This window comes from Ranitomeya variabilis, chromosome 2 (genome assembly GCF_051348905.1).
Source record: "Ranitomeya variabilis isolate aRanVar5 chromosome 2, aRanVar5.hap1, whole genome shotgun sequence".
NCBI classification, from domain to species: domain Eukaryota; kingdom Metazoa; phylum Chordata; class Amphibia; order Anura; family Dendrobatidae; genus Ranitomeya; species Ranitomeya variabilis.
In genome coordinates, this window is record NC_135233.1 from 566,823,814 (window position 1) to 566,837,822 (window position 14,009).

At 46.6% G+C, this 14,009-nt stretch overlaps 1 protein-coding gene across 2 annotated transcripts in view; it reads right to left on the minus strand.

Annotated features, from left to right (window-relative positions):
- Positions 1-14,009, minus strand: part of ADCY7 (adenylate cyclase 7) — a 175,487-nt gene that overhangs the window by 43,131 nt on the left and 118,347 nt on the right. For both annotated transcript variants that reach the window (XM_077288219.1, XM_077288220.1), the window contains exons 6-9: positions 11,157-11,306; positions 9,509-9,654; positions 9,280-9,391; positions 5,140-5,267 (exon numbers count right to left, since the gene is read on the minus strand). In XM_077288219.1, coding sequence (XP_077144334.1) covers positions 5,140-5,267; positions 9,280-9,391; positions 9,509-9,654; positions 11,157-11,306 — 536 coding nt within the window. The remainder of the gene's footprint in view (positions 1-5,139; positions 5,268-9,279; positions 9,392-9,508; positions 9,655-11,156; positions 11,307-14,009) is intronic.

Consider the following 14,009-nt stretch of genomic DNA (forward strand, 5'->3'; position numbering starts at 1 on the left):
CAGCACTACATGTAGGGGAGTCTTGCAGCCCTGCACCAGGTATAGTGGGAGTCTTGGTGCTCATTGCTAGATATAGGTAGTGTTTTGATTCTCAGTACAAGATATAGGGGGTCATTGTGCTCACAGCTCAGTGATCAGTGCTACAGTAGATATAGGGGGTCATTGTGCTCACGGCTCAGTGATCAGTGCTACAGTAGATATAGGGGGTCATTGTGCTCACGGCTCAGTGATCAGTGCTACAGTAGATATAGGGGGTCATTGTGCTCACGGCTCAGTGATCAGTGCTACAGTAGATATAGGGGGTCATTGTGCTCACAGCTCAGTGATCAGTGCTACAGTAGATATAGGGGGTCATTGTGCTCACGGCTCAGTGATCAGTGCTATAGTAGACAAAGGGGTCATTGTGCTCACGGCTCAGTGATCAGTGCTAGATATAGGGGACATTGTGCTCACGGCTCAGTTGTAAGGAGGTTGCTTTCCCTGCTCCTTGCCTGGAACCACATAGTCCGACAGCTGGGTTGTTGGGGGGGAAGACGTTCTGGCCTGGACAGAGGGGACCAGGGGACTGCTGGGAAGAGAGAGGGGAGTGGTGAGAAAAGAGCGGGAGAGCAGAGAGAAGGCAGCGCGCCAAAGAGAGGGCAGGCTGCAGCGCCGTGCTCCCCTAAAAGTAGTGCTCCCCGTGAGGGCACTGAGGCTGAGATACCCACCAGAGTGAAGGCTGGATGTGGGGGTGTAGTTTTGGAAGCCTCCTGAATCAGAGACAGTGACTGTGCAGCCCTGATGACCGCAGTGACAAGCAAAGATCCCTGAGTGTGATAAGTAACTGCCCAGTGTGTGTGTGACAGTGTTATTACAGAGAGACTGTCAGCCTGGTACACAGAGGCTCCTGCAGCAGCAACGGAGGCTGTGCTATTTCCTGGTTCCAGTTTCACTTTGAGAAGAACAGGCTGCAGAGACTTAACCCCGGACTTTCCAGGAGACACAGAAAAGACCAGAATCTCAAGCCCTGCTGGTGACTGTATCCACGTTGGAAAAAGGACCCTCCAGTCAGGATCTCCCTGGGCTGATAAGTTACCAGAACACTCGTTAACCCTTTTGATTCCGCTTAATTGTTTACTGTTTACTGTTTGACTCCATTAACCCCCTGTTTACTCCCTGCGAGGAGAATTTTACCCCTGTTAATAAATTCCCCTCAACAGTTGGTCTGTCTGTTCCGTGGTGACATACTCAGTACCTGCATCCTATTACACTTGGCGTAGTCGGCAGGATGTCACACGGTAGCGCGGAAGGGGCAGACCAAGCAGTTGAGAGAGGTCCCAGGTCTAGCATCTCCCTGGGAGCCATGTTAGCTAACCTGCCAAAATTTTCAGGGAGTAATGTCATGTTGTGGGGTTGGATGGAGCGCATCCGAGGGATGATGCGGATGCATCCTATGACACCGGCTCTGCAGGCGGAAATAGCTGTGATGGCCCTAGAGGGGGATGCACGGGACTCTGTTATGCTCAGACCCCCCCAGGCGAGAGATACCCTGGACAAAGTATTACGTATACTTGAGGAGACGCATGGGGACCCCACTGACGTAGGGGAGCTGCGCATGCGACTGTTCCGCCGGGTACAAAGAGAGGGGGAGACCGTGACTCAATATATGAACGCACTGCAAGAGCTTCATACTGCCATTATACAGAAGGATGGCGTAGGTGTGGGGACAGTTGACGTTGTGCTGCGAGACCAACTGGTGACAGGCTTGCGAGACGTGTTGATGAAACAGGCCCTGCGAGAGCGCATGCGCGTAAAGCTAGATATGACTTTCTCTGAGGTCGGGAGTGAGGCACGCACGCACAAGCAAGAGCAAGGGGTGGTAGGGCCAGTGGGAAAGGTATGGAGCAGGGAGGTAACAGCCCCTCAATGGGTAGAAGACTTGAAGAAGGAGGTTAAGCGGGTCCGTGAGGAGGTGGCTGAATATAAGAAGATCCCTGCTGCAGAGTACAGCCCTCTAGTGCGAGAAAGAGAGACCGCCCCCCAAAGTGAGACTAGTGCCGCTCGGCGAAGAATACTGCCTAGATGCTACAACTGCGGAGCACCCAGTCACAATGAAGAGGAGGCGATGTGGACCCGAGATTTCCAGCTGAAGATAAGAAGAATCTGGGAGGAGATTGAGAGTCTGGGGAAAGCCCTTACTGCCGTTTTGGGGACCAGCGGCATACCCCGAGGTAACATGCGGAAGCCACCAGAAAGAGATAGAGGAGAGGTGCGCAGCATGAAGAAGGCTTCGGTGGTGGCCCCAGAGTGTAACTCCATATCCTGGGGTGAAGAGCAACCGCAGATGAGAGATGTCCCCCGCCGAGGTTGACGAACCAGACTGAAGCGCCCTCCAGACCGACGCAGACGTGAGTGCTGGTCGTGCAGAAAGGTGGGACACATGTCCAGAAATTGCCCTACCCGAGAAGAGCGGTGGCAGAGATCCGCTCACCCCTCTGAGGGTCCTGCTAACTGGAGGGAACGTCGCCCCTGGAGGGAATGGTACGGCAGGAAGAGAAGAGTTCCACCTAGGACAAGACAGTATCACAATGTCGGACGCCAAGGAGAGGTGGAGAAGGTGTCAGGCATCTCTGGTGAAATGACTGCGCTATCCCAACACGTAAAGGCGAACCTGGTGAATCTACAGCCTGGGTCTGAAGGTTTTGTTGGTGAGACTCAGTCCAGCGGGAAGAAAGTAACGTTCACTCGAGAGGACCACCAAAGTGCTTTACTACCCTGCCCAGCATGAGGTCCTGAAGAAGGAGAGAAAGTGCCAAGTGTTCCTGCAACACTCGTTTTCAAGGTCCGAGCCGATGAGAAGGAGGAACCACTGATGTCGTCCCCTGATGTGAAGAGTGTGTTGGCTGTCAGCTCACCAGTTCCTGATCGGACAGGGGAAATGGAGCAGCTGTGTGAGACAGGGCGTGTGGCTGAGAAGCCCTGGGAAATCATGCCCGCAGAGCCCGGCGCAGATGACAAAGAGTCCAGCCTGCATGGTCTTAATTCATCTGACTCAAGCTTTGACGAGAATGCTCCTGTCAAAAAGAGGGGGAGCTATGGAGAAGAATTGCTTAAACTAAGCCCCCAAACTGAGGAGCCCGAACAAGAAGTCCCTAAAGTTTCCGATAACGACAAGGAGGAGGAAGAGTCATCTACGCAGACATCTGCTAGCGGCAAAGCTAAGAAGAAGAAGAAGAAGAAAAAGAAGAAGACAGCAGTTGTTGATGAAGCAGAGAAAGCATATCTCAACCTGACTGATGAGCAGCTCCTAAACCATTTAGTCTGGGAGTATGTACAAGAAGAAAGACAGAAGGAGATGCGAGAATCGCAGGTATCTGACTCCCCTCCAAAGAACAAAGAGAAGCACGAAGAGTCCTCGCCCGTGGAATGGCGAGCTTTAAGCGAGGGGGAATGTAAGGAGGTTGCTTTCCCTGCTCCTTGCCTGGAACCACATAGTCCGACAGCTGGGTTGTTGGGGGGAAGACGTTCTGCCCTGGACAGAGGGGAGTGGTGAGAAAAGAGCGGGAGAGCAGAGAGAAGGCAGCGCGCCAAAGAGAGGGCAGGCTGCAGCGCCGTGCTCCCCTAAAAGTAGTGCTCCCTGTGAGGGCACTGAGGCTGAGATACCCACCAGAGTGAAGGCTGGATGTGGGGGTGTAGTTTTGGAAGCCTCCTGAATCAGAGACAGTGACTGTGCAGCCCTGATGACCGCAGTGACAAGCAAAGATCCCTGAGCGTGATAAGTAACTGCCCAGTGTGTGTGTGACAGCGTTATTACAGAGAGACTGTCAGCCTGGTACACAGAGGCTCCTGCAGCAGCGACGGAGGCTGTGCTACTTCCTGGTTCCAGTTTCACTTTAAGAAGAACAGGCTGCAGAGACTTAACCCCGGATTTTCTAGGAGAAACACAGAAAAGACCAGAATCTCAAGCCCTGCTGGTGACTGTATCCATGTTGGGAAAAGGACCCTCCAGTCAGGATCTCCCTGGGCTGATAAGTTACCAGAACACTCGTTAACCCTTTTGATTCCACTTAATTGTTTACTGTTTACTGTTTGACTCCATTAACCCCCTGTTTACTCCTTGCGAGGAGAATTTTACCCCTGTTAATAAATTCCCCTCAACAGTTGGTCTGTCTGTTCCGTGGTGACATACTCAGTACCTGCATCCTATTAGGCTAGGTTCAGATTGCGTTAGTGCAATCCGTTTAGCGCGAGCGCTAGCGGATTGCGCTAACGCAATGTCTTTTTCGGGGCCGCGTTCAGGGGTCGCGTTAACGTCCCCGCTCTCGCAGATCCCCGATCTGCGAGAGCGGGGAACGGACCTCTGGCGCGCCGCGGACGCTGCAAGCAGCGTCCGAGGCGCGCTACAAAACACCGGCACATCGCTAGCGCGTGCCGAAAATGACACGCGCTAGCAATGGGCTCTAACATTGCCGGCAATGGGAGCGCTAACGGACGCGGTGCACGGCGTTAATTTCGCCGTGCAACGCTGTCCGTTAGCGCTATCCCATTAACGCAATGGGAACCTAGCCTTACACAGTGATCAGTGCTAGATATAGGGGCATGGTGCTCACGGCTCAGTGATCAGTGCTAGATATAGGGGCATGATGCTCACGGCTCAGTGATCAGTGCTAGATATAGGGGCATGGTGCTCACGGCTCAGTGATCAGTGCTAGATATAGGGGCATTGTGCTCACGGCTCAGTGATCAGTGCTAGATATAGGGGGTCATTGTGCTCACGGCTCAGTGATCAGTGCTAGATACAGGGGGTCATTGTGCTCACGGCTCAGTGATCAGTGCTAGATATAGGGGCATTGTGCTCACGGCTCAGTGATCAGTGCTAGATATAGGGGGTCATTGTGCTCACGGCTCAGTGATCAGTGCTAGATATAGGGGGTCTAACATCAAAACAGTTATAAGTTTCAGTTACAACAGATTAACCAACACTGCAGTGTTATCCTTTCTTGAACTTGTAATATCTGTGAAAATACCAAGCATAGATAAATGCATTTCACAGAATCCAATGAATAAGATCAGCGGTCTGTCAGGGTTATGCAAAGATGAAGTGGATAATCCACAGAAAGACGTTCAGTGTAAATGTGCTCCGCTCAGACTTATACTCACTTTATTGCATCACACATGTCGAGTCCCATTTTGACACAGTTCTTTGCATTGTTAGGTAGAGACACCGGTAGACCAGACACGCAGTAATAGCAATCCCCTAAAATCTTAATCCTCATGCATTCATTTTCCTGGAGAAAAAGCAAAGATCGATGTAAATACAATACAGTACCTGTACCATAAAAAGGACCCGCTGCTCATACAGAGGATTGGTGATATACGATCACCGGTGTCCCGACCATTGGGAGACATTTCTCTTTGACCAATAATGACTTTTAGGTGTCATCAGAAAAAGTCACATCCATCTGTGTGTGTTCCATATATTTTATGTTCGTTCTGTTATTTTTCTGATTTCTATAGTGCGCCCATACTGAACACACACCTTCCTCCCTCTGTTTCCATATACACAGCACAAAGGAGTGTTTGTGTTCTATGGCAAATGACAAGTAGATTATTACGGTCCCCAGTATAATCCCTGGAGTATAATCCCGACCCAATGAGTGACAAGATGAAGGGATCACCGATCACAAGCCCAATCCATCGTAGAAGCCTTTACCTGCAGAAGGGCGAGTCCTGGGCATGTGCTGCTGAACAGACATGAATCAAGCACACGGGAGCAGAAGTAGGCGGCAAATAAAGCGGTGAATCGGCAATCCCTCCAATGTGTCTGCAGTCTCATTTCCGCACACATTCAGAGCTGATCTGTTCAGCAAAGGACTGCTTCTACTCTACGCAGACGACTGCTTCTACTCTACGCAGACGACTGCTTCTACTCTACGCAGACGACTGCTTCTACTCTACGCAGACGACTGCTTCTACTCTACGCAGACGACTGCTTCTACTCTACGCAGACGACTGCTTCTACTCTACGCAGACGACTGCTTCTACTCTACGCAGACGACTGCTTCTACTCTACGCAGACGACTGCTTCTACTCTACGCAGACGACTGCTTCTACTCTACGCAGACGACTGCTTCTACTCTACGCAGACGACTGCTTCTACTCTACGCAGACGACTGCTTCTACTCTACGCAGACGACTGCTTCTACTCTACGCAGACGACTGCTTCTACTCTACGCAGACGACTGCTTCTACTCTACGCAGACGACTGCTTCTACTCTACGCAGACGACTGCTTCTACTCTACGCAGACGACTGCTTCTACTCTACGCAGACGACTGCTTCTACTCTACGCAGACGACTGCTTCTACTCTACGCAGACGACTGCTTCTACTCTACGCAGACGACTGCTTCTACTCTACGCAGACGACTGCTTCTACTCTACGCAGACGACTGCTTCTACTCTACGCAGACGACTGCTTCTACTCTACGCAGACGACTGCTTCTACTCTACGCAGACGACTGCTTCTACTCTACGCAGACGACTGCTTCTACTCTACGCAGACGACTGCTTCTACTCTACGCAGACGACTGCTTCTACGCTACGCAGACGACTGCTTCTACTCTACGCAGACGACTGCTTCTACTCTACGCAGACGACTGCTTCTACTCTACGCAGACGACTGCTTCTACTCCACGCAGACGACTGCTTCTACTCCACGCAGACGACTGCTTCTACTCTACGCAGACGACTGCTTCTACTCTACACAGCAACGTAACTAGCTTTGGGACCCTAAAGCTTCTGACAGTAAACTGCTTCATATCAATATTATCCAACATATTTTACATGTGTTTTATTTAATAAAAGGGGATTTTATTGACCACTAACATGCAACATTTTAAAGCTTTTTGGAAGTGTTGTGCGATATTTTACACACAAAAAAAAGAAGAAAAAAATCTTTGACGTTTGAAAATGCTCCAAATTAAACATTGGGCCTGAGTGCAAAAGATGAACGAGATTCCTCCCAGCGCTGCAATACACACCGCTCTCCAATCAGAGGCCAGCAGTAGACATCGGTGTGCCCGCGACTGGAGGAGGAAGAAATGATGTAATGCGCCACAGCGGGAACGTCGGGTGTCAGCTGCAGGCTCCTGTGACAGCTGTAGAAGAGGACCCCGTGCGGTGTGGGAGTGTGGGGAGGTGAATAGTATCATGATTTTGTTTTTTTTAATGTATTGGATAACAAAACAGGGCACACTATGCCAGGAAATGGACCACGGTGGGGCACAGTATACCAGAAAATGGACCACGGTGGGGCACAGTATACCAGGAAATGGACCACAGTGGGGCACTATACCAGGAAATGGACCATGGTGGGGCACAGTATACCAGGAAATGGACCACTGTGGGGCACAATATACCAGGAAATGGACCACAGTGGGGCACATCATACCATAATGGGGCACACTATACCAGGAAATGGACCACGGTGGGGCACATTATACCACAATGGGGCACACTATACCAGGAAATGGACCACGGTGGGGCACATTATACTACAATGGGGCACACTATACCAGGAAATGGACCACGGTGGGGCACATCATACCATAATGGGGAGCACTATACCAGGAAATGGACCACGGTGGGGCACATTATACCACAATGGGGCACACTATACCAGGAAATGGACCACGGTGGGGCACATTATACTACAATGGGGCACACTATACCAGGAAATGGACCACGGTGGGGCACATCATACCATAATGGGGCACACTATACCAGGAAATGGACCACGGTGGGGCACATTATACCACAATGGGGCACACTATACCAGGAAATGGACCACGGTGGGGCACATCATACCATAATGGGGCACAGTATACCAGGAAATGGACCACGGTGGGGCACATTATACCACAATGGGGCACACTATACCAGGAAATGGACCACGGTGGGGCACAGTAAACCAGTATAGGGCACACTATACCAGGAAATGGACCACGGTGGGGCACATTATACCACAATGGGGCACACTATACCAGGAAATGGACCACGGTGGGGCACATTATACCACAATGGGGCACACTATACCAGGAAATGGACCACGGTGGGGCACATTATACTACAATGGGGCACACTATACCAGGAAATGGACCACGGTGGGGCACACTATACCAGGAAATCGACCATGGTGGGGCACATTATACCACAATGGGAACACTATACCAGGGAATGGACGACAGTGGGGCACATTATACCACAATGGGGCACACTATACCAGGGAGTGGACCACGGCGGGGCACATTATACCACAATGGGGCACACTATTCTAGGAAATGGACCACGGTGGGGCACATTATACCACAATGGGGCACACTATACCAGGAAATGGACCACGGTGGGGCACAGTACACCAGTATAGGGCACACTATACCAGGAAATGAACTATGCAATAAGGAGATCCTGAAAACATGATGTGTTTGGGGTGTCGTGAGGATGGGGTTTGGGAAATTTGATATAAAAAACAAAAAAAAAAAAACGACAGGCAAAAAGGAAAGTCTAAAAAAAGAGTCTGCAAAAAAACAAACATTCAGGAAACAACCAAAAACAACAACACAAAATGACACTTCAGGAAAAAAAAAAAGTTTACTAAAGCATCTTCTGCTTGAAAATCTCAGCGGGTTCACCAGAGTTTAAAAGCCATCATGTGTATATACCCTAAGGCCGTTAATCATCAAGTTTTTCAGGAAATGAGTAATTTTGTTAATCACAAGGTTCTGTGAGATAATGTGGTAGGTAATGTGTCATGTTCATCTGTGAAATTATCACCAGTGCCAATGATAAAACATACAGTGCATGAGCCTAGTCTGACATGGATACATCATGCAGACATCATACATGCCAGGTCACTGATAAGTTCATTTGTTGAAACAATCCTTACAAATATATAACATCAAACCCAAGCTATAAAGTATTCCTTTTATGCGCAAACACAAAATCTATATCCTTTTTATCCCCTGTACACGCAGTCTGATCTGTAGACTGCACTTTACAGAGCAGGAGAAGGTGAACAAACTGATGTGTAGGTTTGTTAGGATTGTCAGACAATATTCAGTATAGCTTGTATTTTATTCATTGCAATCTCTGGGATTTGTATGTATGAGTCCAGTGGGCGGTCCTAGTCAGTGATTGACAGCTATCTCCGCATGCACTGTCATACAGAGAAGAACCTCCCACTGGACATCCAAAGCTTGGCTTTTATTTAGTAACTTCCTGTAAAATGAAATGCATCCTCACCTTCGCGATCTGGTCAAACTTTCCAAACAGCTCGTTCAGCATGACAACAAGTTCCTTAGGGGAACAGTCACTAGCGAGTCGCGTGAAGCCCACAATATCCGCATACAGAATACTACAGGGGGTGGGAAAAGATAAAAAAAAGAGATTAGTCGCCAATCAATGCGATTCAGTCATTTCTATTTTATAATGCAAGAAACATGGATTATAAAGAGACTGTCGTCCCACTCACCTGACGTTTTGGTGCCGCTTTACATACAAGCTATGGAAGTTTTTGTCTGGTTGGCGGTTGTCGTTGGTTTCTTTTAGTCGGTCCTGAATTGCCAATTTCATCTCCATTGATATATAGACAGGCAGGACGGACAGCAGAAGGCTCTCCTGGTAAGGGTGCCAGGTATGGGAGTTACATGGAGCAATACTCAACTGATAAGAAATACTGAGAGAGAACGGTGAAAGGAGCGAAAGAGGAAAAAGGGAGTGAAGAATAGAAAAGAAGAATGGGAAAGTGTTAGAGAAGGATAGGATAGAGTCATCTCTACAGTTCATGTCTATGTTCCTGTATATTTACGGTCTTCATTCTTATAAACCTTGCCATAAATTAATATCAGTTCATTTTTTTGATTGAAACAAGATTTCCACAGTCGGGGAAAACGAGGATTCTTTAATTGGACGTTAACATGCCGATCCTGTATAGATCTGGGAGGGCCACTGTCCTCCTTCTTGGACTAGTCTCCATCTCATAAGGTTGGACATGTTTTTGGAGATTCGAGGGAAATAGCCATTAGCTAGGTTTATGGTAATTCATAGTCCGACTATCAGGCTAGGACTACATGCCACGTGGCCAAAGATGACAGTATGGTGATGCCACATAGTAACATGGATAACAAGGACATGGGGGAGCCTCAGGCATGGATGCAAGTCTCAGGAAATCCATACCTACTCGATGTATTGGAATTTATTTTTTGTGTGGTTGGGCCAACTTGCAGGCTACCTTATACTGCAAAGTAGCATCACCCTACTGCAATCTGTGGCTAAAGAAGCCATGTAACCATCATCTAATTTTGCAGCTTTGGAAGTGATAAAAAAAGTTGTGGCTGAAAGCCAAGCACAGCGCACAAGAGCAGCCTTAGCCAGTCACACTAAATCTGTCTGATGACCTTTATTTCTCTCAGCTCCACCATGTACAGGCATGCTCAGCACATTTACATGAGGAAAGGGAAATATTCAGTAAATAAATCCATTCAACGTTCACAATCTTTCTTTCCTCAGCAAGCGACCATTAAGCGAGAGTCGCATGACTCCACCAACTACATTTGATCAGGTTGGGATCAATTTTGTCTAGTGTGTATGGGAACGATTAAAGCACTATGAAAGTGTGCGGCTACCATATTCTGTTCGTGTCAGGTGACTGCATGGCCCAAATTAGCCTCTTTTTAAAAATATTTATGAAAGAAGCGCAGAACATATCAGGAAGCTACTGGAACAAAAAATGGAACTGAAAAAGTTAAGAATTAGTAAATTGATTTATTTATGTGAGCCATTACATCCGTGGTACGCTACTGCACCAGATAAAGTGCTATTTTTTTCACCCAGAATTTTACTTAAAACTCCAATTGAAAACACCATGGTTGGATTTACAATGTATATGGAACAGTGTATAAAAAGCTTTTTGGATAGGATTAGATTGTCCATATAAATGACTGGATGTAACACACACGTGCACAGGTTCGGTGTCTTTTGGCCATTGACCTACGTCCTTTACCCAACACAGCCCTAAATCTTTGCAGCTTTGATTCTGAAATGTGCAAATTCTTACATGTTGTTAGTGGACATTTTTATGAAATAACCATTTTAATACTAGATCTTTAGCGATTTCTCACCTGCTGCCTCTTTTGCATTTCCAGTTTCATCTTTACCCGAATGCATTTCGCTGTGTAGTTGTACAGGTCCCTGGAGGCGTCCTGCATGTGGTATTTGTGAAACGCTCCTATAAGGTTCCCACAGAGGAATAGAATGGCATTGGCAATAAGCTGGAAAACACAAAAATAAGTCATGAGCTAAAAAAAACTTCAAAAAAATAATCCAAATTCAACAAAAAACAAAATCTGTAACCAAGAAGCAATCAGCTTGAGCAAATCATTGGCATCACCAGGGCTGGACCTTCACACAGATGGCTGTCTTCAGGTCTTAACTATAGCTGTTTTTTTGAAGGGGTGGCCTGACTAAATTGTGGAGGATTAAAGGCAATCCATAAGGGCAATTTTACTAATTAACTATGGCGGTAAATGTCAGAATAAAACAATAAGAATGATACCTGTCTTGTATTATTCCCATGTACCAGCGCTGAATAATCGAGCTTTAGAAGGCCCATGCAAAGTAGCCTATAAATGCAATGGTGGCGTGGAAAATTACTCAGTGCACTGTCACACCCCCAATGCACTTCCAGGCAAATTTGCATATGGAATTAAAGCTCGATTTCTCAGCACTGGCACACTGGATTACTAATGGACAGGTATCACTTTATGGTTGTGTACTATGACCTACAATGTTAGACTGCTATAACACCAGTTTCAAAAGATAAGAAAAAAGTATCCAGCCAGGTTCCCATTAACATAGGACTACAGCATTTATGTGCTAAAAAATGTGTAATACTCTTCTGCAGATACTACACCACCAGTTTTGGGTTCTGTGTTATGGTATTTGTTCATGTTATGATATATATGAGCACTGTATAACAATACTGTTTTCGTTTTTAGGCTAGTTTCACATTTGCGTTTAAAACGCAAACGCAGGTGGTGAAAAAACGCATGTAAACGCGTGCAAACGCTGCATTTTTTAGACGCATGCGTTTTATCATGCGGTAAAAAAAACGCCTCTAGAAATTACTACATGTTGCATTTCTGCAACAAAACGCAAGCATAGAAAAGACGCATGCGTCGTCAAACGCGGTAAAACGCATAAAAAAAAAAACGCATGCGTTTTTAATGTTAAATATAGGAAAAAAAACGCATGCGTTTTTTTGCGCTAAAACGCAGCGGCAAAAAACGCAAATGTGAAACCAGCCTTATGTCCCATTTATAAAAAGCCCAAGTTGTAGCAGGATATCTCCCTGGTCAGCGCTGTCACCCGGCACCACTGTCCTACATCCGAATCTAACATAGGACAACAGCATGGCTGCATGGAGAGCATATGTATTCCAAGATGGAAACTAGATTTTGAGCCCTAATAGGACTGGGGTTGCTGTGAACCTAAGGGCAGGAGACTGGCTGCTGTGATCTCTCCCATTCACAGAACAGGATCCCAGCATTTGTTTATTTAGCAAACAGACCGAAACGGCAGCATGGAGGATATTATACAGTAAAACTAGGCTGTGTAGATGTGAATCCAGCTTTGAGATCAGGTTAAAAAAAAAAAAAAAAAAAAAAAGTTCTCTTTCCTTTCAGGAGAAAGCGAATTGGTATGTTTTTTCCATGAAGTATTGCCAATTAGACTCTCTACTCATCTGATGTCCTTAAAGAAAACTAGTCTCTCCCAACAAATAGTTATTTTTAAGCCTTTCTCAACCCATGTGTAGGTTCACAAGTCAAGGACAAAGTTCGTTTAACAATCTTGGTTTCAATTACTATTTTATGAATGAACCTGGTATGTGATAATTAAAAGTTAAAATGTTGACTAAGGTCATTTGCAAAGTACATACATAAATCACTTCAAAAGCAAACACTATAAAACTCTGCGCTTCATTACTAAAAAATTGAAAGTCTGAAATTCATTTTGTTCCCGCGACATTCCACACATGGGAAGTGCCGAGCTGGAGGAATAATAACACACACAATGGAGCAAGAGAAGAAAGCTCATTGAGTATGTCAGATGGGAACAGTGTTCTTTCTTCCATTCCACATCCCATAAATCATTGGATAGGTCAGAAAGACACAGTGGACATGAAGATGCAAAAGGGCAGTAAAGTCACCTTCATCTACTGATTCCCTGACATGGAGGCTGCAGGAAACATAGAAAAACACATTCTGCTACGGATACGCAGAGCAACATCCAGGAATTTGGAAGTTTGCACAGTTGTGTATTATATCTGAAGGCTCACACAGTTAAAGAAATTCTTTTAAAGGGTTTCTCCAGCGCCCATCACTTCCACATTGCACTTTTTGCTTTTTATTTACTTAGTTACATCAGGGTTTCTGCTCATTTTTTTTCTCTTGTAGGGTTTATAAGTAATGTTTAGTGTACAGTGCAGAATAAGCATAGGGTAAGACATGGGACAAACTTTGCTAAGCATTATAAGTGTAATATGTTTAATGTATGTAACTGTAATACATAGGGTTTGTGTAGGAGATCTGCCAGCTACAGACTTAAGAACAGAGTTACAATTTGGGACTAGCCCATAGTGGAAAGGGAAAGCACCAGCAAAAACTGACTGCTTCCTGATAGTCGAAGAGATAGTGAAGTTCGTTAAACAAGGTCAAGTTCCAGTGGGTGGATAGTGGAAGCATGGATCTATCGTTCGGGGCAGTGGGAGGCCTTACTGGAATCCCTTGCGGACATTCCTGCAATGTCCGGAGCGCCAGGCTAGACACAGGTATTATGAAGAGTGCTTTATCCTCTGGCGTTCAGAGGAAGATGTACATGGAACAGCGTGAAGGGAAGGTAATGGATCCTGGGTGTACGGAGGAGCTGGACAGGAAATCCCTGGGGCTGACAGAGCCAGTAAATTAGGGATAGTC